The 26,616-nt window shown below is 35.2% G+C and overlaps 1 protein-coding gene across 2 annotated transcripts; it reads left to right on the forward strand.

Moving 5' to 3' along the window:
• Window positions 1–1,737: 1,737 nt before the first annotated feature.
• LOC116297945 (EVI5-like protein) lies at window positions 1,738–22,766 on the forward strand. Of its 2 annotated transcripts, none has more exons than XM_031706270.2 (14): window positions 1,738–2,152; window positions 9,023–9,341; window positions 9,584–9,700; window positions 10,086–10,160; window positions 10,459–10,584; window positions 12,059–12,097; window positions 13,737–13,841; window positions 14,321–14,410; window positions 14,812–14,909; window positions 16,353–16,467; window positions 18,022–18,054; window positions 18,312–18,452; window positions 19,138–19,308; window positions 20,691–22,766. In XM_031706270.2, exons 1-14 carry the CDS (start codon window positions 2,046–2,048, stop codon window positions 20,787–20,789), a joined length of 1,635 nt encoding a protein of 544 aa, XP_031562130.1. In that variant the 5' UTR covers window positions 1,738–2,045; the 3' UTR covers window positions 20,790–22,766. The 2 variants fall into 2 exon arrangements, with proteins under 2 accessions (XP_031562130.1, XP_031562131.1); XM_031706271.2 differs by lacking the exon at window positions 1,738–2,152 and adding an exon at window positions 7,348–7,480.
• The last annotated feature ends 3,850 nt before the right edge of the window (window positions 22,767–26,616 follow it).

Consider the following 26,616-nt stretch of genomic DNA (forward strand, 5'->3'; position numbering starts at 1 on the left):
GGAGGGACGTAAAAGAACCACTGAGGGCGTAAAGAAACCCTGGCAGTGACCACCCTCAGTGCCTACACTTCATACTAACCATCTCTCATGCTTGTAAATTGCATAAAAAGCAATCTGTCATTAACAAATCAATGTAAAGCGCCTTTGATTATATTCATATATAAAAGGCGCTATATAAAATATTTTCTGATAGCTTTTTATTTCTGGTTTTTAGACTTTTTTTAGGTCAGAACATGTTTTATACCATGGCCTGGCCGTATGAAGTGTAGATAGCATTTACCAACAGATAAATTATATCCAGTGGAGAAATTTATTGGATAACCGATTTGTCCACTGGACAAGAATTTTTTCTTCAGATAGGGCTATCCACCTATACATGTATTTTATTCATAAAATCAATGTCTACGTAAGGCCCCGTCCACACTTTGCCGGATAAATTTGAACCCGAATTTTTATTTATTCGGTTAGGCCTACCATTCACACTAGTCCGGGCGAATCCGGAACAATTCTTCACCGAAAACGAATTTTCGAAATGGAACCGAATAAATAAAAATTCGGATTCAAATTTATCCAGCATAGTGTGGACAGGGCCTAAGATTGGGGGTCAAAATAAAGGTGAATACTTTAAATTTTTCTTTGGAATCCTTGGAACACTTATAGAATGCAGCCGTTTTTAGGGTCGTCACGCAACGTTCTGCGAGTAGAGGATTTTTTTAAACCCTCTCCCATCTCCCAACGGTCGTTCGTATCATCTCTTTTCCCTTAAAAATAGCTCTATTCCTTTGCTGCAATAACTAAAGTAACTTGTTATCCCCTCTACTATAAGATATTGAGCTTTAACGCATGAGTTTAGTAAGAATTTCAAGTGAGCATGTAGCGCGGGAGCCCGCTCAACAAAATGGCGCCTAAGCATTTTCTTAGCTCCTTACGATATTTTAAGGAAAAACTTTGAGGTTTCATTATTTCCACAATAAAAATAACACTAAACGTACTTCTTGCTTTTATGTTTTAAAGAAATTTGAGTCTTGCAAGCTTAATCCTCATACCTTTCTCTTGATTTCTCTGAAGTGGCAGCAACTCCAACAAACCCTGCAACAAACCCAAGCACATGTGCAAGCTTTGGTGCATGCTGGGACAGCCGAAGGCTTTACACTAACACAGGGAGCCCATGCATATACATACTATATATGTCGCTTTGAAAACAAAAACAAGAACAAAATGATATAAAATGATAACTTAAATCCTACATTCTGCATGGACAGGAACATAACTGAAATAAATGATTAGTTACGAACCAATACATGATGATTCAGAATTGAAGGATAATACAAGCGTCGTAAAAAGAAATCGATAATATTTATAGGATATATTGCATGTGTATAACATCTTCTTTTCCCCGTGGTTTTTGTTCGTTTCTCCAGAAAAAAAATAATTAAATGCGTAAGTTTTAATCATAAGCAGAATTTGCTTCTCCCCACCCCTCCCCTGCACAATTTTAAATATCAGTCATAATGTAAATATTCTTACTCGCTGAGAAAAAATACCTTTCCTGAATCATCAGTCAACCTTGCTTAAGATATCATTATCATATTGAGCTGTATACCACGTACCATGTTCAATGAAGAGCTCATCCGCGCCTACATGTAAGAATCCCCTCCCTTCCGGTGACAGGCTTTGAGTAAATGTTTTTTTCTTGCGATATGCCGCTGTGCCTAATGATCGTACCGGTAACTCGTTGGTAGCCATGTTTGGAAAATTTCAGATTTGAGGCTTCATATTCACTAGAATATTTATTTCATTTTTACCTATTACACTATTGCTTGCATAGCGTCACAACAACTGAAAACAAACGAGGAGGAATTGTGAGGAATACTTTGAATCTTTGTCTTGGGAAGGCTTGTGGAATTCTCTTTCGTATAAAAAAACTCACACCGGCCGACTAACCTGTCCTCGCGAAACCATGTGGAATTATTGCAAATAAAAACCTTCGAAGGTGTCTTTATTGTCAAAGTTCTCCGTCCGTCTCGGAACCAGTAGTTTGCGTAATGGCGACCAATGGAACATTAAAGAAGGGTGTGGATGAAAGCCAGAAGGAGAAGGACAGATCGACTTCCGTTGATGAGCTGGTGGAAAAACTGGAAGAGCAAAACCGGTAAGAATTAATTTGCTTCCCTGTAGGTGTGCTCTTTCCCCTCCTTATATCGAATTAAAGCATACTAGTGTATTCAATAGCTTTCTTGATAAGCAAAGTGAAACAATATATGTTCACGTCTTTTTGTTTTTTTGTGATGCACACTGCATGCACAATTCAAATGATTCTGAACTTCTTTTTCCTCATGACATTACTAAGTTAATGAATAATTTAATCTTTGTCAGTTGTCAAGAAATCGTACATTCGTAAAATACTTTGATCCTTGACATAGCTCATAATAGCTGGTTAACTATAAATAAGATGATTATTTTTTGACCTCCACTGTAATATCGTAACATGGATTACTCAACCGTGAAGTGGATTGTTTTCGCATGTAACTTGATCAATGGAGTCATTGTTCAAGGAGCCGTCGTTTTGTAATCAATAATAATTATTATTATCTTTATTTTTATTGCCTTTTTATTTTTATTTCTTTTATATGTTTTTATATGACGTTGTTTTGACTGTGATTTTTTTCAATTATTCTTGAAATTCTTTATTTAATAAAAAAAACAAGATTACGGTATTCTTTATCATTACTTGGGGACGTCTTTTGGAAAAATTTTTCGATTGAACGTCTCATCTTAATCTTTAAAATACCTTTTTTGATAAAGTCTGTATTTTATAATGAAGATTGACTTACTAGATAGTATAGGTTTTCATCAGCAAACAGAATGAATCAAGTTACTGGGAGAAAAAGTGGTCAAAATTTTAAAATTTCTTTTGATTTCGACCGGCAGCTTCACACCTTTCAAATCTGTTGATTACTTGCAAATAGAGCAGATTTCCTATGATTGGGTAAGAATATGGAAAATTGTTAACTGAACTTTAGCCTCTCAATCTGTATACAATCAATTCAAAAAATGTTGTCGTTGACCAACTCAAGCTTATGCGACTGGACCGAAAGGAACTCTGGGTAGCAATCATTGAAGCCGAGTTGACTCAAGCTCAAACCTTTGTAGGTGAGCGGGAAGTGTTGAAGGAGAAGTTTTTTAATGCCTTCATATTTTCAGAATTGTGAACTGAATCATAACTACTTTGTTTTTCTTTCCCTAAACCTGAAGACATGCATTTGATGTATTATTATCTTATTACTAGCGGGAACAATTAATTCAGAACAAATATTTAACCGCTTCAGTGAATTTTACCCATATTTCTTTCGGTCCAGTCGTGTAGGCTTGAGCCGGTCGATGAAAACGTTTTTTGAATTGACTGTATGTATGTGAGGGACCTAAGAGAACCACTGAGGACCTAAAGAAACCCTGACAGTGTCCAACCTCAGTGTCGGGGCCTTATCCTGACCATCTCTTATGTTTGTATTTTGCATAAAAATAAAGGCAATCTTAAATCATTATCCTGACTATCTTACCTTATAGACTTATTCCATAAGTTGGTGTTTTGGCTTGTTTGTCAATTCTGAATTACCACCACAACCCAAAAAGGAGCATTCCATAAGTTGGTGTTTTCGCTTATTTGTCAATTCTGAATATCACCACAACCCAAAAAGGAGCAAAAACTATGACTTATGGAATCAGTCCATAACTATAATGTGTAGTAATCTATAAGATAACTACTCGATGTCAATATGTCATCTCAATGATATGGCATGTTGTACTTATTGCATGTGTTGCACATAATACAGTACACATGGATATAAACTATTACATAGGGTGTATTGCGACTTGTTTTGCTTTTAAAGTCTTGTAGAGTGCAAACAGTATATCTGTGGATTAGTTCGTATGTAATATTCATTTGCAATCAGTAGCACTGATTAAACAAGAGAAGAAAATGAGACAATAGACATTGCACTTCTTTGTACTGTTTGTATCCACTGATAGTAAAAGTAATGGGTAGGGGCAGCATGGGTGGCGTACTCTACTAACAGGTTGTCTTTCTCCCCCTGTGAGTCCAGCGGGTTGCGTCGCTGGTTCGAGCCCTGTGATCATCACATGTGAATTGATTTTGCTTGATGTGTTGTTGGCAAGTCTAGTGTCGTAACCATGCATTCTGTTGATAGATACAAAAAAATCATTGAAAGCTGTTGGCAAACTACCTGAATGAATTTTAAGAATCTCAACTTATAGAATAGAGGACTAGAGTGAGCTCTAAAATCAGAAAAGGTCGTTGAATGTTTTACAACAGTACATTTAGAACTCGCAGTGGATAAGCCACTTCATAGAGAGCATTGGAATAGTGAATTCAAGTATGGAGTTTATCTTTAGAATTTCCTACTATATCCACAGGTTTAGGAAATCTTTTTTGGGGGGGGGGGAGGGAGAGACCCCAACCTATTTTGATTACAGGTACCTATTTTTTTTCCATTTTAGGACAACCCAATCTTTAACAATGGTTCCAATTTTTGTTTTCTTTTTGAACACAAAATGTTTAAACTGCTTTACATGTCATGCTGTTTTTTGGGTCTTATTCTAAATAAAACTTATTGAGCCAAAATAATGTGTGATGACAGTAATAACTCAATCATAAATTGTATTGACAGTTATAAGTAGCACAATAATGGATATAAATATTTACAGAAACATAAATATAATAGACATAACATGGACTTGTAATATAGATTAAGAATGATAAAATCACTCCCTTCTTATAAACTAACCCCCACTAGTCCAACTCATAGCTACCTCCCCCCTTGTATGTAATAGAAACGGCAGATTAGGCCAAACAAAAAATAAGTGTGTTTCCCGTTGCGTGGCTGACCCTAATTTTCTTGCTGATTTTTGCCGACCCTAATATTTTTTTCATTCCCAAATGCACCACAGGGTTCCCAGTAAGCTCATTTCCATTGTTGTATCAGTAAAAAAAATCCAACCTACCGACCCCAAATATTTTTCTCATGCAACAGGAAACACACTTATTTTTTAGGTCTTTAGCACTATTTCAGTGTTTTGTCTAATATTGTATGTCAACTATACATAAATGTACTAGTTAGTGTATTATTTATGTAATGATAACTATGCATGTTTATCAATTATCAAGGTTTAAATTAACTGATCACAAGGTTCAAGCATGTAACCCTGCCCCGGCCCAACCCATGCACAATTATTTCATTGATTTTTAAGACAGTTTCGTTTTAAAAACATATAACTTATCTAATTGCCTTAAGCTCCAAGGAAGGGCATTATATGTCTGAACACCACTAATGCTAAAGCTATTTGTAGTTTGTTTGGCAAGTGTTGGGCACAGCAGTATATTAATATAATAAGGATGACATCTTTATGATTATAAAGATTGCCTTATAGGTATTCTTTGTACAAAGAATACTAGTGAGGATGACCTTATCACATATTAATGTACATCCATTTTTTTTATGAAGTCTTAGAGTCTTAAAAAGGTCTGTCTCGCATGTACAATCACTTACTACCTGTGGAATCTCTTCAACTAGCTACCCTGACCAGTCACATAAGCCTTTGTTTACACTAAAATATAAGCCTTGTGCTGATGTGAACAAAAAGTGAGGTACCAGAGTTTCGGTTTTGATGACAAAAAAAAGCAACATATTCATGCCAAATTACAGCATTTTATAGTTCAGTCTGTATGTAACCAAACATAGATTGATCACACTCCAGTGCTAATAAACTCATAAAAATGCTTAATTCCTTTCAAATGCATGAAACAATAAAAATTTTGATTAATGTACCAAGCTTGGATGAAGCACTGGCAATGGAATTAACCAAATTATGTTTGATATCCTGATGCTTGATTAAAATTATAAACTATTAGGCTTTATTTATTTCCAGCCCAGTATCATAAGAATAGTGCTTTCTGATTGGCTGTTAGAGGAGGAGATATATGGCATTACTAAACAACAACAAAATATATAAAAAGGTGGAAAAGCAAATGAAAAAAAAGCACGTCATTTACCAGCCAAAAGGCAGTCCAGATATGGATAAACAATTGGATAAACTGTGTCATCATCCTTGAAAACAGAACTTAGCCTACGCTTTGGATCCTTTATTCAAGACCTTAAACGGTACAGTTTTTAAGAATCTTGACCTCCTTAACTAATGAATAACCTATATATAGCTGTGAAATAAACTCATTCCAAAATATAATATGATTCTTTAATTAAAAATTAACAGTTAACAGCAATTAAAAACACAGACACACAGGCCTCAATTAAAATGACTTGCAAGTCAACACAAAGTTTTGTGTTGTATCTTTAATTTGGCTCATGCAACAAAGTCATATAAATATTAGTGACTAACATTCACAGATAAGAAAAACAGAAAAGAAAACAATGGGATTATATCTGCTTCGTTAACATCATGCTTGTGCACAATGTTCATTATGAATTTGGTGTTTATCAGTGTCTAGTTGTTTGTTATCAACTAGTACTAACTAAATAGTCCTTTTTCTTTCACAGGTTAAATAACATCACTCTATGACATCACATTCATTAACATATTTGAAGTATAAACCTACTCATCCGGGGGGGGGGGGGGGTTCTCCCATATATGAACTATACGGGGATGATCCGCTGAGCAGGGTATGGTTTTTCGAGCTTCTTGTCATAAACAGGGTATGCAATTTCACACAAATTCCACATTCTTCCTGAGTTTCCTGTCATATTCAGGGTTTCTACTTTTGTATTGACCGAAACTGGTTATTATGGTCGTAAAAAAACGATACGCGAGATGACATGATGATTGAAACAGGAACTCAGTGCATTAAATTATATCTTTTGTCATAAACAGGGTCTACAAATTAATTTGAGCTTTTTGGTCATAAGCAAGGTACCCCTTTTAAAATCCAAGCAGAATACCCCTACTTAAATTCTGGCAGAATACATCCCCCCCCCCCCCCCCCGGGCATTATGGAAGGTTTTTTTAATATAATGAAGGAGCATAAAGATGTTGAGGTTTTTAAAACCCCTGATTTTTGAACCTGGGTTTCCATCCCCAATGTGTAGCAAAAATATTACCAGGCCTCCATTACCTTACCTTCCCGAAAATAAGCCCCCCCCACACACACTTTCTGAGAAAATTTAGGGCTCCCAAATGACTTCAATATTTTGTCTTTTTCTGTTTAATTATTATGCATGGAGCATATAAGTAAAAAAAACCTTAGTAATTATTGACCAATCCTGATACAGATGTATCAGATATATTGTTGACATTTCGTTACACGATCCCTGGTTTAGAATATCTGACACGTCAAAAATGCAATGGGCTTTAATGACTTGAGTATGAGTTCCTTATAAAGCTATGTTTTTATGGAATTTAAAATGAAACGAAGAAACTCAGCCTCGAAAAAGGCAAAAACCTTACCAAGGTAAATTTAATACTGACAACATTTCGGCTAAAAGCGGTGCATAATTGAATAATTGTGAGGAAGCATTTGAAAGTTGAATACGTTAAACCGTGATATATAATGGTTGTTCTTTCAAATAATTTCGTCTTCCTCACTTAAAACCATATTAGGCCAATCTCCAATAGGGCGCAGCGGTACTTCTGCTCGTAATTTACATTTTAGTAAAACTGTATTATTGTGTCGCTTATAAGCAGTTTGGAATTTTCGTTTTGAAATAGATTAATAGGAGTGTAATTTTCGAAGGAAAGAAAACAAGACCAGCAGTGATGTTTAGTCATTGCCCTCAAATATTTATTAGGCTAAGGAGCAAGCTCGCGTGTGGAACTCGATATGATATCTTGTTATGATAAAATAACGTGTGACTCTTTCGGTTTTAAAATAAATCAAAGAATACTCAGCTTCAGCTTCAATTCATAAAAGATTAGTTCATATTGAAACGCGAAATTTCAACTTATTTTGGAAGCCATTTGATAAAGCTTTAAACTAATAGTTTATATCGTATAAATAATCCTTTTGATTTATATATATTTGATTATTTTTACAAGAAACAAAAAATACAGTCACAGCAGAAATGATTGCGGGTTGCAGCATCTCCCCCTTCCTCTCCCTCTCCCATTAAACACTACCACCATCTTTGTCTACGCTCACTGGTCTACACGGCCGGTGTCTAACAAAACTACTTCTGAATTACAACAATACGATCTGTGAAGAATAACTTTGCTTACCATCTTTTATTATTCCGAAAAAAAAATTTCTCAAAAATTTATTGCTTATTTTCAATTTGTTTCCATAATTTATTATTCTTTTTTATTTTTATTTATTTATTTTTTTTTCTTATTCAATATTGTTTTTTCAATTTGCCATTTTTCATTGGGCTTCAATTCCTTAGGGTGCAATAATTCATCATTCCAATGCATTTTTAGACCGTTATTCATTATTCTGTCATTGTTCATTATTTCTTTTATTTGCTTCTTCATTCTGTAGAAGCAAAATTGGCGCTCATTAGCTAGAGGAAAGTTCAGTGTTAATTGAAAAATGATTTATTGTTAGTGATTGGTCATGACAATTTGCGTTACTGTGTAATCAGCTTTGTCTAGTCCCTAATATTTTTATGATTTAGTGTTCGCTAATATCTCATGATTATATAATTGTCCTTTTATCGATATCAGTGTCGGAAATGAGTCCTACATACACTTATTTCAATAAAGTTAGTCACCTGAAAAGCTATAAAGCTGAGGCCGACAAGGATTATGGGTAGATTCATTTTACACGTTCAACCGCTCGATAACTGTTCATGGACTTGCGAATCTTTTACCGGTTACAGTCTTACCTCTTCTGAGCATCATCGAGCTGCAGTTTGTATTAAAAAAGCTTTGTGTATGTATGCTTTTTTGATATGAAAAGTTTCCCATGATGCTCAGTGATCTCAGCTTTCTAGGTTTTTGGTGACTAACTTTATTTAAATAAGTGTATATGTTTTATGTATCCAAACTTTTTTTCCAGATTATTAACGAACGATTCACGTGCTTTAACCTCAATTCCGGACACTCCCAAACGATGGTCAGTTCAAAGCGGGTCAGGCGAACCATTAACGCCCGAAACACCAGAAAACTGTGATGAGATTTGTGATGAAGGAGATGATGTGTACCTCGAATGGGGTCAATTGATGAGTAACTGGGAGTATGCTGTGAAGAAGAAACCTAAAAACGTTCGAGACATGGTGCGGAAAGGAATTCCTAATGCCTTGCGAGGACTGGTGTGGCAACTACTCTGTGGTGCAAGGGACTCCCCACTAAAAGATGAATACCCCAAACTCATAAAGGTATTCATAATTTTAGCAAAAGTAACATCGGTGAAATATACTCATATTGCGTTATCTTTTGATTGGGTAGTTATTCATATTCATTTAGGAGTTGTTGCATTGGCGCATACAAGAGGGCAGGAGATCCTAAGGCGTCTGTAAACTCCCTTCGCATGGCATGTGTTTTGGCATGCTCCCACTCCCTGGTCACGCTTCCGTTACTCATCTCAGTTTATCAAATCCGTATTCTGATCTTTTAACAGACTAATTCAGCATGTGAGCGCATGATCAAACGGGATATTGCGCGCACCTTTCCTGACCATTCATTCTTCAAAGATAAAGATGGTGTCGGGCAAGGAACACTCTTCAACGTTATAAAGGTATGTCGATGAATCTTTGTGTATCTTGCGTGACGTAACTGGACATAACTGAATAGTGACCATTCTGTGATATCTGGTGTTACATATAGGGAAGTGTGGGCGGTGTGCGCTTCTAATGCCCCGCCTGTGCCCAATACTGCCTGGCTCGGAGTCATGTGTGCGTAGGGTTGTTGTTGGTACTTTCTTGTGCTTCAAGGGTTTTTTCTCCGGGTTCTCCGGTTTTTCCTCCCTCCTCAAAAATCAACTTCTAAATTTTAATTCGTTTGATCGCCTGCTTATCGTAAAAACTGTTGGGCATTTCGCAGTCCCCTGGAATGGTAAATCACATTAGATGTTGTTCGGTCTTCATCAAAAGCTTGTGTTTTTTTATTTATATATTTTGTAGGCATATTCAGTATACGACAAGGAAGTAGGTTACTGTCAAGGCAGTGCCTTTATCGTAGGAATTCTATTGATGCAGGTATGAAAATATGTTTGAAAAATTATGTCATTTTACTAAACGCAAAAGAGCTCTACTTTGCCCTGCTCTACCAGTCCACGATATCTTTCTTTTCTTATTGTCTTAATATATATTTTCTATGATTAAGTCCCAAAATTGTTTTTACTAATCTACATTAGCAAAAATAGATATATTTTCGTCCCTTCATTTTCACATCCCGATAATCAGCCATCAAGATTTGTTAAAACTAAAATTGGATTCCTTTTTAAATGAACCTATCTTTTCTTTTTCCCTTTCCTTTTTTCCCCCTCTCATTTAGATGCCTGAGGAAGAAGCATTTTGCGTCTTAGTTAAACTAATGCAAGACTATCGAATGAGAGAAATCTTTAAACCCACGATGGCAGAATTAGGTTTATGTATGTATCAACTAGAAAATTTATTACAGGTACGTATTCTGGGCTATCCTGGGCAAATGAGTTAACTTTCCACTTTCTTATAATTTTTTTCTAATTTTTTCCAATTTTTTCCAATTTATTCATATAGTCTATATATTTAATCCAATTTAGTATATCTTTATTTATTCTAAGTATATTTTATAATTTATTCTATATGGAATCCCTGGTGTTGTCAAGCACTTTAAACATGAGCCCCAGGCTCGGGAGATTGGGCGACCACTCCCTGTGTTATTGATGTCATATAAATTATCCTTATCCTAATCCTAATTAAATAAAACGTTGTGTATACAATATATAGATGATACGATGTTTGAAAACACAGAAAAGCGTACAGACGGAAGTATGTTTGGTATCATTCTCGTAAGCCATTAGACTAATATTTTATGACCGCCACTCGATTGCTCGGTTGGTTGAGCATCGCACTGTTGTGCGGGAGGTTGTGGGTTCAGGCCCCAGCCGAACAAACACCCAAGGTCTAAAAATAACTGAGGCTGCGTTTGCACGGTACCGGATTGTACCGGACGAATTTTTAACAGCTAAAAAAATTGTAAGCTTAGAGGTTCCGTTCACACGGGACAAAAGGTCGTACGCCTAGTTTTGCAAATTTGATCTGGTTCCGTATACAGCTAATTTCATAAAAGGTTGAATACTGAATTAGCTAATACTGCATACTGAACAGACCATTCCAAGACCGAAATACATTGTGAGTTATAGTGACATTGCTAAAGTAGGATTAAGAATTATCATTTATTCTATTTTTAGTGTATACCATCTGAAACAATATACTAACTACAAGTAGAGAGTTATTACTGTATATTTTAACTTTTTATTTCGAATTAACGAGAGCCAAATGAAATACCTGTAAACAGAACGTGAACGTCAGATTTTCGACCGGTTTAAAATTCGTCCAGTACTGTGTAAACGCAGCCGGAGAATGAAGTGCTGCCTTTGTAATTACATCTACAAATGTTTGGTCTTTCGATTGGCTCGGATGACCGCTTTAAGTGACGGACCCGTCTCTCCACACCTTCATCATGACTAACCAATATATTAGAGGGACGTAAAAGAAGCACTGAGGACGTAATGAAACCCTAGCAGTGAATACCCTCAGTGCCTATACCCATATAATACTAATACATTATAGTTTACATAGTATTAATATTAATTATTAATATCAACACTTATACAGCAATACATATTTATAAGTCATTATAATATCTATTGAAAATTACCTAGAAAAGGGTAAAAATCGAAATTTTATGTTAGTGGAAATAAAAAGGATGAAAAATTAAGATATATTGTACCCCTTCTTAAAAAACCTGATGTTACCTCATAGTATCCACCTCATAAATTCATAACTCATTGTAATACGCCTTTAATCATATCCATTTGTAAAAAGGGCGCTGTATAAATCATAAATTCTAATCATATGTTATATTTGCCAAATTTTCTCTTTCTTTTTAGGAGAATCTTCCAGAGTTATTTGCGCATTTTCAGGCTCAGGTACTAACATGGAGCTGATAAACATACTTAATTTACGTATATGTCAATTCTGTTAACGCAAAATGATATATACCCTGCGAGCAGAGTCTCCTTTTAACTCCTATACGGGCGAGAGAAGGAAAGGAGACTCTGCAGAAATCGTGTACAATTTTATTTGAGCATGCGCAGCGGTTGCTAAGAAACTAACTCGTTCACAAGCTCACTCGTCTTATAAATGGTTTCCGGCTCCTGTCCGAACACGATTACCACTTAAAACATGTTTTTAGAGTCATGACCACAGTGAAAGATGATCTCGCGTTCTTCTTTCACTGCTTCAATTTCATCAAACTTAGCAGACTGAAGCACTATTTTTTCACAAACGGAAATTTGGTCGCTCATCAGTGCCTGGAGCGGAGTTATTGCCACCAAAAGAGGATTTTTAGGGTATCGGCTAGTGTTTGGATCGATTTCTTGAAGATGTTTGATCATCGGAGTTACAAGCTGGAAAATAAGTGACTTTGTATGACCTGTCGGCAGCGAAACAAATGGGTCTTTGGCATCCATAAAACTTTCTAGCGATTTCCTTTGATGAGTAATTGGTTGAAATTGATTTTTGTTTTGATAAAACGTGATATAGATCGCTTTCGAAATTACAGTTTGGGATACGATGCGGGCTCAATTTTGGTCATCGGCCATATTATTTAATACAGACTCGCGCATCAAAACCAGTTTAAACCAGTATGAAACCTGAAATTATGCATCTCATTATCCAGATTCTTGGATAACGGCACTACAAAAGAAATACACGATTTCTGCAGAGTCTCCTTTCCTTCTCTCGCCCGTAGAGGAGTTAAAAGGAGACTCTGCTCGCAGGGTAAATGATATAGTATATAACATGTGGCATTAGTAGGTCTTCATTTTCAATTCTAATCGTAGGATACACCCAGCCATCAATATGCGATGTCAATAATGTTAAGCTTATTATCGTTTCCAGAGTTGCGCAGCGCATTGCATCATGGAGCAGTTATAATGAGGAAACGCTGTAATTAATACTCGTGGCGTCTTTTTTGATTGCTGATAATGAAAAGTGAAAGAAAACTTTAACCTTAATTGTTGTATTAATTTTTCCAAGTTTCTTTCGTTTCTGGATGCATGAAATGTCAACTGACTGATGAAGCAACCCTTAAAACAGCCCCATAATGCAATGTATTTCTGCAACCCGGCCTAGAAGGGCTAATATATTCATAGTCAAGTATTGCTGCAATAACATTTCGTATCGCGATGCGGCTTCTATAAGTTTGATCGGGAGAAAGCCGTCAATTAAACCCGTATTGTCGGCTCTAAATTATCTCGCGATAGGAGAATCGCGATACAAGGCTTATCTTTTGCGATTTTGAGTCACCAATACAGGTTTATATTGTACATTTGAACAAAATATAAACCCGTATTAACAGCTTAAAATCGCAATTAACTATAGTTATTACGAGTATAGCACTTTACACTGATTAAGGCTGGCTTTGGTAGATCTTTATGTTAAATTACAATGTAGGTTACGCACAGACATTAACGTTTATTGCGATCCATGATTTTAAGGCTTTATGTTCCAATTTATATTGCTGTAATAACACTGATCTAATTTTTGTTTTTTCATTGTGTTCAGGGATTCCATACTGCTATGTATGCATCATCTTGGTTCCTGACTCTTTTCGCTTCTGTTTTTCCACTTAACTCTGCTTTTAGGGTGATGGACATTTTTATTTCAGAGGTAACATAGCTGTACTTTCATATTATCAAATTTGAATTTCAAAAAAATAAAAGATAGCTTCCAAATCAATGCAAAAAACAACAAGTTTCCTTTTTCTTTTCCTCTTCGATTTCCTACAGGTCATGAGTTGGTAAAACTTAGATTTGTAGTCATAGTGATAATGTTGCACTTTATATGTTTTATTTCTATATTTTTTATTTCCATTTCCCTTTTTAGAATCTTATCAAAACAATCAATCATACAAATAAACTATTAAACAAGAGAGACCTCAAATTTTTTATTTATTTATTCTTTGAGTGTTTGATAAAGCTCTTCATTATACTCCAGTTTCGAATACTCTGATTTTCAGGGATACCCTTTTTTATTATCAATGTTTGCAGGTGTTTAAAACTTATTCTCCTCGCACATCAAAACTGCAGCTGATGAAACTAACGGATTCCATGGTTTTTAAACTTCTTCATTTTTGTTCTTCTCTTCAGGGTCGTGATGGATTATTTCGCGTCATTATGGCCATTTTATTGTGTAGTCAAGAGGAATTATTGCAGCTTGACATGGAGTTTATGCTGAAGGTACAAGATGTGTACTCTCAATCTCGTACCCAGAGACTGCGTTTCTTCTGGCCTGCGGCGAAGAACGAGGCTATGTCATAATCCATTTTTGGCGCATGCCCAATTTTCCGGAAGTGAAACAAAATCAATTAGAAAATCATGCTTTCAAACGGAGTTCTGTTTTAATTCCGATCAAAATAAAAATTAGAAATCGGGAGCATACTTTTTTTCTTTTTGCCAAGTCTTTGAACGCATGCCGCGCTCTTATACTGGAAGTCCAAGAAAACCTGGTCTCAACAAAATGGATTATACCAGAGCCCTCGGTTCTTCGCCTCGGGCCAGAGGAAACACAGGCTCCGGGTACTCTATCATTCCCAAAATCGTCATTGAGTAACCTGAAATTATGCATATTTTCTTGACAGTATTTTCAAAAAGAAATGCCGGAAAAATATGAAAAAGACATGGATTCCATAATGAAAGTAGCATCTGACTTTAAGGTCAATTCCAAGAAGATGAAAAGGTTGGTTTAAGTAATAAGTATCTTTGTCGTTAAAATTAAGTACCCTGAGTTGTTAAAGTAAAGAGATGAAGTTCTATTTCCTGAATCATCTTTGTTACATAGCAATGGTACTCAAGCTGATGCATCTTAATTCAAAGTCGAGGTTAATACTCGGAATGCTTGCACGCTCGATGATGATGGGGAAAAGCATTTATCGGCAACTTCAGGGCTCTTCAGAAATACAAAAAATAATAATATGCACTGACTTCTCCGTTTACGTCCACTGTAATTCGATTTCAAAACGCTCCGTTTTCGTGGCATGGGTGGTTTAAAGCTCGCCTCTCACCGCTGTGTTCTGGGTTTGAGCCCCGACTCGGGCTTGATCATATGTGAGGTGAGTTTGTTTGATGGGTTGCTCTCTCCCATGTCATGAGGGTTTTTCTTCATGTGCTCTGCTTTTCCTCCCTCCATAATAATCAACATGTGAATTGAGCGTTATAATAGTATGTTGTAAACATAAAATGTAGTGGTAGAGCGTGTGGAGCGAACCTCACGGAAGAGAGGGTACGGGGAGTAATGGTTGTGAAATATACGTTTTCGTCTCGAGAGGCATTGAAACCTTTGCGTCCACACGAGATGATCAAAAACGCAGAAACGATTGGAAATGATACAATATTGTCATCTGCGCATGCGAAAAACAGACGTGCCAGCGCTTATGTCGTCAGTGTTTTCGAAAGCATCCGTTTTTCAAATGTATGTTTTTTCGTTTTAATGACGACGCAAAGCTGAACGCATCGAAAAGTATGCGTTTTCAAACGAAAAACACATCAGTGTGGACGGGGCTTAAATTTTCACGAATAAAGCTAATGCTTTGTGAACGTTTGAGAATGGAGAGTGCTGTTAGGTTTTACTTAAGGTGCTGACACACGGTGCAACATTGTACACAACAGGACTGTTGCAGCGTGTGTCTACCCCAAACTTGTTCCACGCAACGTTGCATGCAACAAATCTAAAGTTGAATCGCTCTCTACTCTTGCAACATTGCGTGCAACAAATTTCATCATGTGAACATGGCTGCAACATTGCTTGCAACATTTTGAAATTTCCAGCCAATCAGCTTGCACCAAATTTATAATGGCTGACCAAATATCTTAACATAGCAGGCTCACAAAAGCGATGTTGCGTGATTTTGTTGCAATGTGTGTCACCCCGATTCAAATTTGTTGCGTGCAATGTTGCGTGCAATGTTGCACCGTGTGTAAGCACCTTTACTTTTACTATCTGGCCGATATGATTATCTAATTTAAAACACTGTGTTTTTACTACTATGTTTTCTTCTATGTCGTGTGTCGTGTATTTTTTTTTTTTTTTTTTTTTTTTTTTTTCTTTTTTTCGCTCTCGCTTTTAACTTATTCATTTTTATTATTATAAGATGCTAAAAAACAGCCTTTTGATTCTTTACAGACTAGAAAGAGAATATACTCGAGTGAAGCATAAAGAAGCAGAAGATAATGAGGAAATTCGTCGATTGAAAACGGAAAACAGATTACTGATGCAAAGAATAGACGAATTAGAACAGGTCAGTAGCAAAGCAAGAAACACTAACTATAAATATATAGCTATTTCAAAAAGATTGGTGAAGGCTTTGTTGCCTGGGAGATGGGAATCCAATCAGCGAATGTCACTGACAAAGATATGCAATTTTACCAAACTTTGTCTGCACTATTATTCAATCAATCAATCAATCAATCTTAATTATTAGTACCCTAGTTACAATTGTAATTTAAAAATATAAGAATAAACAGATTTAAGGGTACAAGCTGTCTATAATAACTGTAGTAGCTAACCAAGATAAACAGCTGCTATTTGCATTAAGAATAGTATAAATTGGGTCTTATTAGGATAATAATAAATAGAATAAATAATAATATTTAAATAAAAACATAACAATTACAAACTGACAAGGGAAGACAAAATTTAAACATATCAAATAACATAAGAACAAAATAAAACAAAAGTAAATTTTATATATGATTTAATATGATTTAAGCATATCTTCATTTTGTGTTGACATTATTTAGATATGAATATGATACTTTCAAGCTGTCTGCAACATGCATGCAACAAAATCTTCACCAACCTTTTTATAAATAGCTTTAAATGTAAATGTGATATATTAGACCGTAAGTAAGACTCCTAACTAAGAGAGCGTTTTTCCAAATGTATGCGTTTCGTATGAAAACGCTCAGCTTTTTTTATCACGTTAGTGTGGAGCGAGGCCAAAACGCATTGAAAAGTATCCGTTTTCAAACGAAAGCGAATTAGTGTGAACGGTGTCCAAAAGCGGGTTTTTCCTGGAATTTAGAAGAGGTCATATGAAGCAACACTTAAACCCGGAGAACTATCCCAGAAACACAAGATAGACAACCAACAAGCAAATTATGGCCGATCCGGGGATTGAACCCATAACCGACAATAGTGGGTGAAATTTAAGGCGGCGCATTTTCAGCGCACACCACCCATGTTTTATACCCGATAGAATTTACATAGATTATAAGATTTTAGTTAGAAACAATAGAGGTGTGTCAAGCCATATGGGGAACTTTCTAACTTGACTACCGGCATTATAGGATATTTTACTACTTACGTAGTATGCGTTGTCAATTTCTTCTTAATACTCATTCTTAAAGATTTAAATCGGTTTCTTCAAAGATAAAATTTTCGAAAACATATACACTCAATTGAAGAATCGTTGTCGGGTTCAGAAACATAGAACATAGAAGCTGAGGCCGAAATGGCACATGGGAAGTACGTTAATTAGATGCGTATTATGACCGGCGACCCGTGGCATCATCCACTCTCAAACGCAAGTCTTCTGAATACGCGTTTGTCATTCTAAACTGACTGCATAGATAACGCAAATGAATAAATTATAATATAATTGTCATTTCCCATGTGCCATTTCGGTCTCAGCTTTTATGTTCTATGTTTCTGAACCCGACAACGATTCTGCAATTGAGTGTATTCGCTTCCAACAAGAACATTAATATGTTCATTAATTATTACTAAAGCACAAAAACACCTTAAAATTGACTTAAGTCATGATTATTGATTCTTGTTTTAACCGTCCCAGGAATGTTCAAACTTAGCTGATAGGCTTATTCAAGTAAGTGTCACTTTATTTTTTTGTCTTTGTTCCTTTATATGGATTTTGTTTTTATTTACTCCTTCATCCCCGCCCTTGTTCGAGTGAGGACCTCGAGAATGCTGTTAAATCTCTTTTTAAAGTATCTGAACCCTTTAGAGGATAGAAGTAAATTTATGAAAACGCTGGGACTGGCAAGGAAAATATTTTATAACATCTCAAACTGAAGGCTACAATTTAAAGTTGATTTTATGCATATTGTTTCTCGTATCCATTAGGGTCAAGTAACACGCGCTCAAGAACAAGAAGAGATCTATGCGTTACGGAATGCCCTGGCTGTAACAAAACGTCATGATAAAGACACGAGTGCAGCATTAACAGAAGCTAACCTAAGAATAGAAGAACTGACCATGTTTAAGGTATTTATCATAAAGCGGTTTCGTATACAATATTACACGGTTGATATGTATTATGAATTACGACATAATGATAACAGTGAGTATTCAGAGTCGATGTTATGGTGCTTCATATTCATTCACATTAAAGTTTTATAATAATAATAATATAATAAACTCTTTATTTAAAGAGGGTAGCACGGAATAGTTAAAAAAATAGCTAATAAACTGGTGGCCCTCTAGTTTTTACCACTATTGTGAATTTTCTCGCTTTCTGATTGGTCTAGAGCCGGGGGAAATAGGAGGACACAAAGATAAATTAGGTCAGCTTGAAACCCCGTTCAGATTTACGCTTGTTTTTGTAGTAAAAGTTTTAATTTTTTGGTGGGGAAAAATAAGCCTCGCAATGACGTAATGAAACAATGCTCCATTAAACGCATCTTTGCACACACAAAGGAGGCTTTCTACTTTTAATTTCTGCATATGATTAGTACAGTTATGCAAAGGGTCTAATAAAATGTTGTTTGCTATGATAACATACAACAATGTTGTACAGCAAAAACCTCAAGACTGATTCAGGAACAACATTTGGTACCGAACCTATCAGAACGTTTTTGAAATTGCGAAAAAATTAGTTATCCGTCCTCATCATCCACTGGCTCGTTTTGCTACTGATTTATTCGCATTTCAAAATTTTTGTTTCTTTTAGAGCCACGTTGTCAGTGAGCTATCCAAACGAGAATGCAAAAACCAGCCGAGTGCAAGAGACATGAAGATAATAACTATGCAGGCAGAAATAGAACAACATAGGTTAAGAGATGTCAAATCTAATCAGCTAATTGATGAAATGGCCAAGACTATTCACGATTTGGAAGATCAGGTATGAAATTAGTTAAATTATTATGTAAATGATTAGTGTCTCAGTTCGTATCTTCCCCTCGAGCGCTTTTGATACTTCAGTTTCGTATTCGATGCGTATAATAATACAGTAAATAATAAATATCATTAGCATATACCAACTTGTGTACTTCCTAAGAACGCGCGCGCTCATTGGTTAATTGGAGGTGAATATTGTACGATATTCACCTCTGAATCTCGCAATATTGAGTAGGCAACAAAATGGCATCTGCCGGCAATCGTTTTCCGATGAGGAAATTGAAAAAATGTAAGTAAATGCCATTCCTATCAATACTAAAAAGGCAACGAAGTATGGCCTAAAAGTTTTGCTAAAAGTTTTGCGTGAATTTGTCACGCAAACTAAAACTTTCTGTTTGTTTGTTTTTATTGAATTATCGTATATGAAAATAAGTTACTCTGTACACAAGTTGGTATATGCTAAAACAATTATTCGCCTCAGGCTCAGTGAATATGGAGAATATTTACCTCGCCGCCCAAAGACTCGCGTCTCGGTAAATATTCCCTGATATTCACTTCGCCTTCGGCGAATAATTGCTAAATATTGACTAATTAATAAAGCTGAACTTTTTTCCAACTATCTATCTACGTAGTTAATATTTACATTGCCAGAGGGGAACCCATGGCATATTTACATTATAAAGAAACTAAATTTCTATTCTAGCTATATAATGAAAGTCAAACTAATTTAAGCTGAATTAAACTAAACTAAATATAGCTTTGCAAAGCGCAGTTTTTGAAGACCACAGACTCATTTTTTACAGGTTTAGCCTCGTTCAGCTATTCATGAACGTCATTAAAAGTGCGTGGGATTTTGAAAGCTATGGCTGGCACATTCGTTAGATTACGGTTGGCTTTTGCAAATGATTTGCTCTCAAAACGAGGCTAAATTAACCTATGCAAATGAGAATTTAGTCACAAGAGGCAGCGGTATTTATGCTATGGGAAAAGGGGCTATTGGTAACTAGAGACTGTTGTTGATGTTCCCTCCGTAAGACATTCGGTCGCCTGGTACGACAGGTAACCATTAGGGCTTTTCTTTCGAAGGTCACGAGAAGGCAACATTCGAGGGGACTCTCAGTTTCTTTAAACCCTCGCTACACAACAACAAAAATCGACGCAACTGATATAATTATCTTAAATGGCATACATTTATGGCATAGTTTTGAAGCGAGCTAAAGCTAAAATTGTGCTACTGCCCTAGAAATGTTGTATAATGAGTGTTATTGCTTCGTCACTGGACTGCCGCATGTCAAAAAATAGTCATGCGTTCTCATTTGGTTAATTATGGAAATGGGAAAATTTCCACTCTTTTTGCCATTCTGACGAAGGAATCTTATTTTTCAGGTATTTATTCTTAAAAAGGAAAAGAAAACGTTGGAAACTACTTATCCTCAAGTGACGTTTACAGGTTCACAGGAGAGCGAAGAAGCAAGCGCCAAATAGGTAGAATGTCTCCCCGTGAAGGCCACCATTACGCAGTGGAACTTTCTTTAATTGACGACTATCACAGCCCGCTAATTAATCCAAAAAATTCTTTGCAGAATTAAAATAGACAGGGTACTCAGGTCGGGAAAAACTGACTCTTAATTAATTGGTAAGAATTTCATGCGTTTCATGTCGAACTCAGATTCTGCCCGCTTTGTCGAAATTCTGCGACCAGTGCTTATTTATACACCAAAATTTGAAAAACGCTCTCGGGTTGAAAATATTCAACCGTCAAAGCTAAGACTGAGGGTTATTCTGAGTAGTCGATATCCTGGGCATCTGGAGAATGTTTGCATAGAGACGTATACATGAAGAGTGCGAAAAATGCTTTGTCCTATAGTTTGCATCAATATTTGATAGCTGCAAAACTGCAATATGCATAATAGTAGTCTCATTAACTGTTTACCCAGAACACCCTTTGGTCTTAGCTGCAAAAATTCAACCTTTTCAACCCGACATCGTTTTTTGATTGGACCCTTCTCAAAAGTATCGTGGATGCTAGGCTAACATGAAAATACAAAAGATGGAATTTGTGGCATTTCTTTTCCATTTCTATGTTAGCCTCGCATTCAAGACAATTTTAAGAAGGGTGCATTTGGTGAATTCGCACTTTAAAACAAGGAGAAGGTAGACTACCTCCAAATATGACCGCGACAATGAATGGAGTGAATCCGTGTTAAAATGAAAAACAAATTTCATACCCATTATAAATTGTTAAATAGACCTACAGCGAGGCTTTAGTCCTCTTCTGGAAGTATTATAATAATTCATGAAAATAAATATGAAAATCACGAACAGGAGAGTTTTAAAAATGCTTTCCTTAGTGAATATTAACGTTTTGGAAATCTTTTTCTTTCTAAATATTGACGAAATGACAAGATTTGGATTTTGCTTTAAATTTCTCACTCTTTCTTTCTCTATCCCGAATAATGAAAGTCGTTTCACAAAATTTATTTAAAAAGTAAGCATGGTGTGTCTTATCATTTCTGAACTTGCTTCAGTTTTAGTTCGCTTGGAGGACGAGTTCTGATAGTTTGTACTAAGAAATTAATAGTAGCTACTTTAGATAATTAAATAAATTAATAAATAATGTACCAAATTGTAACAGTGCGTTAAAATTTAAAACGAATTTTGTCATAAGCTGACAAGATGTAATTCTCGCCTTTTCGGTGACGTAATTTTGTATTCAAGTTATGATTAATTTATAAGATTATTGTATTTATTATTATTTTCAATGGATAGTAATATTTTACCTCTTTATTATATGATTTATACCTCGAAACAATGGCTACAAATCGAGTTTGGACTTGGTGTGTCCATTTTACCGTATTTTATCTACCTAAACCTGAGTCATTGTTTCGTGGTCACTCAAGCGAGGACTGTTAGTCCATGCGCGATGCTCCTTGTATACCTTACAATGTAAAAAAAATATTATAATACAGATATTTTATTTCTTAAGACGACAAACTGAAATTCAAATATTGAACCCATAGTGGGATCCCATTAGTCTCTCATCAGAGAATTTAGTTTTAATGTTAGTATTAGGATCCAATTCCTCATTAGAGTCTAAAAATAATGGCAAAATGTTATTTGAGACTTCTTCTCCTCCTGAAACAAACAGAATACTCCATTTTGCAGTTCCGTTCAGTGACCACGAGTAATAGTTCCAAGTCGAGGTTGGAGTTTCCGCGCATTGCAAAACTATAGTTTATCATGTGCGGCAACTCCAGCCTCGGCTTGGAAATTATTCGTGGTCACTGAACGGAACTGTAAAATGGAGTTTTTCGAACAATAAATCTTTATATGAAAACCTTCGTACCGAAAGTCGTTTCACGACAATTGACGTCCCGCTTAGTGAAACTCCATTGGCTCAAGGCTGACTTGTTCGTTTTATGTTAAGAAAAGAGTGCGCTCAATAAACGCTACCAAACTCTTTGTTTTGTGTTGCTTGATGGTGTTATTTAGGTAATATAAGTAGGTTTTTGTTTTCAGGATTTCATTTGTGTTCGCTCTAGCTTTCTCTCGTTTATATTTCTGTTCTCGTAGGAAACATTCTTTACCCTTCTTAACCCGAGTACTCGGAAAGGTTGCCACATTTGTAAAATAGTGCATTATGTATGCATTAACCCATAATTGAAAAGCTATAAAAGACAGGTCCAGTAGTGAAGGAATTCAAACTCTGTCCACATCAGGGTCAATTTGATATCAATCATTCCATCATAATGTGGCTTGGATCCAGATTTTTCTACTGGCTATTTCAATATTTTCATTTGCTAAAAATATTCAGCGCCTTCCATGCATGGATACACTTGTTACACATAAAGCATTAAATCTAGGCTTCAAGGTAGTTTCAAAGAATTATTCAAATTTGAACCTTTGGGCCTCGATTACATCTTTCGTATATGGGAGTCTTAGATTGAAGTGTTTTCTTTTTTTTTTTTTTTTTTTTTTTTTTTTTTGTTGCATACGTCAAGCATGACCACATTTTCATCGTTTTCATATGAAGTGTCATTAACGTTGTCCACCAAAAAAAGACATTTACACATTTAGACATTTAGACTAAAAGAAATATCACGTGTTTCCTCGAAGGTTCTGGCATAAAACAAATGCTGAAATACCATTCTCAATCTTAAATCCTCACTAAATGGTCAGGGCATTCTGGATTTTCGATTCATGAGTTGAATTTTACATTTAAAGTTCAGGCTGACGCACACAGGACAAAGAGTACATAATGAAACACGTGATATATCTTTCAGTCTAAATGTGTAAATATGTAAATGTGTAAATATCTTTTTTCGGTGGACAACGTTAATGACATTGACTGTATTTTACTTTACCTTTTGCAAACCCTCTCGGCCAAGAGGAAATGTTTTGTTCATCTATATTTTGTGATTCTTTTTAACTAATTTTAAAGAATTCGTCACTGGTACGACTGACATTTCACATTTGCCGTAAACGTGACTCAAAAACCAATGCCAATGCATTAAAAGGGTTAAATTAATGACAAAAAACTGTGACAAACATTCTAAAGCAGCTGGCAAACCTTTGTTGAAAATATCAGCTATCGTAACCTCTTTTTGATTTTCACTAACAGAAAGTTTCTGGATTAACCATAGTTAACCATAGTTCCCCTCTATTAACTATGGATTAACATAGTTATAATAGAAATAAATGTAATCTTGTATTAATTGTTTCAATCCTTTAAAACCGAAGAAAAATAGTTCTTGTCTTTTCCCAATTATTCATAAGACAAATATAGTTCAAACTTTAGATTTTTTGTTCAACTTTCTTAGTGAACTGAAAAGGTTTTAATTAGGTAAATCCTTTCATATTCCCCCAAACCCCAGCATGCGAAGGCTAAGATAATCTTAAAGTCTTAATCTTAATCTAAAGTCCCACCAATACTTTTTGTGCCGTTTTTACAACAAAGTCTATTGAATAAACTCATAGTAGTTTACCTGATTATTACTTATTTATCGAAATAGTCGCAATGTTAACTTAAGTACTGTCAAGATTACGGCTATCAAAAAAAGTAATGGCTTCTAAAACTTTCAGATTTTATCAAGATATTGTGTCACTTGTCTCTCTTCAAAGAAAGTCATGAAACACCGTTATTACTTCAAACGCAAAGCAACACCTTTGACTAAATAAAAGGTAAAATTATTCTGATTTTGCAAATCAATTTATAATACTTATAATCGGTCATAACAATAATTTGTTTTAAACTTAGCCTGCCATTCTGCAGGATTCCAACAGGTTTTTTCAACGATGTTTATCTTTTAAAATTCTATCTTGTTCTTCTACGTTGAGATTTTTGAAAATAACTAAAGAAACTCTTTTTACATACCCGGATGCCGGTCGATGATCCGAAAGCTATACACTGCACTTTGCATAAACTTTGACCCTTTTGTACATATATACAAGTATATCAAAAGTATGGGATATCCTCCCTGATAGTTTTTTCAGAAACCCTATTGATAGACAACTCGAAAAACATATCAGGGAGGAATTCATGTAAATTCAGAAGTTTTATTTCGTTCATCAAAGTCGACAGAAAAAAGAAACTATGATATAACTCTCTGAGTTTATGTTTAATTTGAGCTAAAAAAAGATTAAAGTAAAATGATTGCTTACTTTTTTTCCCCAAGACGGAACTTTAAAATTCTAAAACTCGCTTGCAGTCATTGCTAGGGCTGTCACTGGTGACATATCGGCTTGTCACTTGAAGGAAGGAAATCTTCCAATTCTTCAGTCCATGGCCAACTGAGTGATTCCCCCATTACCAAAACGATGTTAAAACCAAAACAATTATTTTTCCCGGTCAAAATTTTTTTTTGCCATATCAGTTTTCTGCCCTTGACTCTCGAACTACACCAGCTCCGAACTAATTCTGGCAAAAATATCGTGTGGGAAGAAGTTGGAATCCAGAAGCACTGTTAATTTTTTTTTATATCATAGTAACAGGTGATTCGAGGAATGAAATTGACATTGACACTCCGACGAATGAGAAAACTCCCTTCGCACTTCCAATCCCCCGGAGATATAGGTCCCTGTTAAGATAAGATAAAACTAACAAATAACAAATAGAAATTAATTATTGAGAGGACAAAAGAAAAGGATATTCTTGTAGAGTAATTTCATCAATAATGATAAAAAGGTAAATTATACACCGTGAAAAGATGAAAAAACTTACTAAAAATCAAAAAATAATCATCCGGAAGACCTTGGTTAAAATATAAATTACGTGTTTGTACCGCTATTATGCTGTGAATTATCAGGTGGAATATTTTCCATTTCTAAATAATTCCTGCTTGGTATTTTTTTATTTATTTATATTCATTTTAATTATTTCATTTTTATATAAGAACGTTGCTGCAATTGGTATTTATCGGAAACGTGATTTTTGTTATCAACAAACGACACCGGCAGTTTTGCAAACTAACAAACAAATACACTGATTAGATGGTGCTTTAAATAAATGTACCTCTCATTAGACTAGTTAATGATTAAATTAGTGCATTTTTAAGTTTCATTTAAAAAGTCTGACATCCAATAAAAGTTTTTTAGTAAAATTATTATAACTTTTACGGTTCCAGTGTCGTGACCGGTCGTGGAATGCTTCTTTGTTGCGTTTGAGAACTACTTTTATTTCATCTACTTTTTCATTTTAGTTTCTATATTAAATTTTTCCTTCTTAGTAATATTGTTTATTTTTTATTATATTCTATAGATTTTTTTTGGGCCACGAACAACTGAAAAAGCACCATTGAAAGTTATTCATTTGGCGTACCTTTATCGGCTTAGATAACGAAAAGTAAACTCCTTTTCATTTTCATAGCTAATTCAGAAGCTTTTCGTTAGGTGGGCAAAAATGGTTTGCTGAAGAATAATAGGTTCCATTTAGACACACAATAAAAGCTATCAATTTTCACAACGCTTAATAACATCAAAACAGCTTTTAGTCGAGTTTTACCTATAGGCTGTTCTTCTCCTTACCCGGCAATCTTTAGTACTTACGCCACTTCCTGCTCGCTTTATTACTTACCGAAGTACGGAAAAAGCTGTTTTACTCCTTAAATAAAACCGAAGACTCGTAAGTAAAAATTGTTTTTAACCTGGTAAACACAATAAATAGTTTAGTAAAACCGAAGTAATGTAAGTTTGTGAGAATACTATTTATAATTCGGTTTTATTAACAGTGCTGGATGTATTCAGTAGTTTGATAATTCCACTTTAAAGTCAGGAATTAAGAATATCAAAATTCGGTTAGTCTTAACTTGGCACT

The sequence above is a fragment of the Actinia tenebrosa genome, unplaced genomic scaffold (assembly GCF_029948245.1).
Source record: "Actinia tenebrosa isolate PJP-AT-01 unplaced genomic scaffold, QUT_ActTen_1.0 PGA_scaffold9__36_contigs__length_13948895, whole genome shotgun sequence".
NCBI classification, from domain to species: Eukaryota; Metazoa; Cnidaria; class Anthozoa; order Actiniaria; family Actiniidae; genus Actinia; species Actinia tenebrosa.

Bases quoted from the DNA above. Each gene is read 5' to 3' on its own strand.
- LOC116297945 (XM_031706270.2), top strand. From the start codon at position 2,046: ATGGCGACCAATGGAACATTAAAGAAGGGTGTGGATGAAAGCCAGAAG. The intron at 9,342-9,583 runs GTATTCATAATT...ATCTTTTAACAG, and splicing joins AATACCCCAAACTCATAAAG to ACTAATTCAGCATGTGAGCG. The intron at 12,098-13,736 runs GTACTAACATGG...CATTGTGTTCAG, and splicing joins TTGCGCATTTTCAGGCTCAG to GGATTCCATACTGCTATGTA.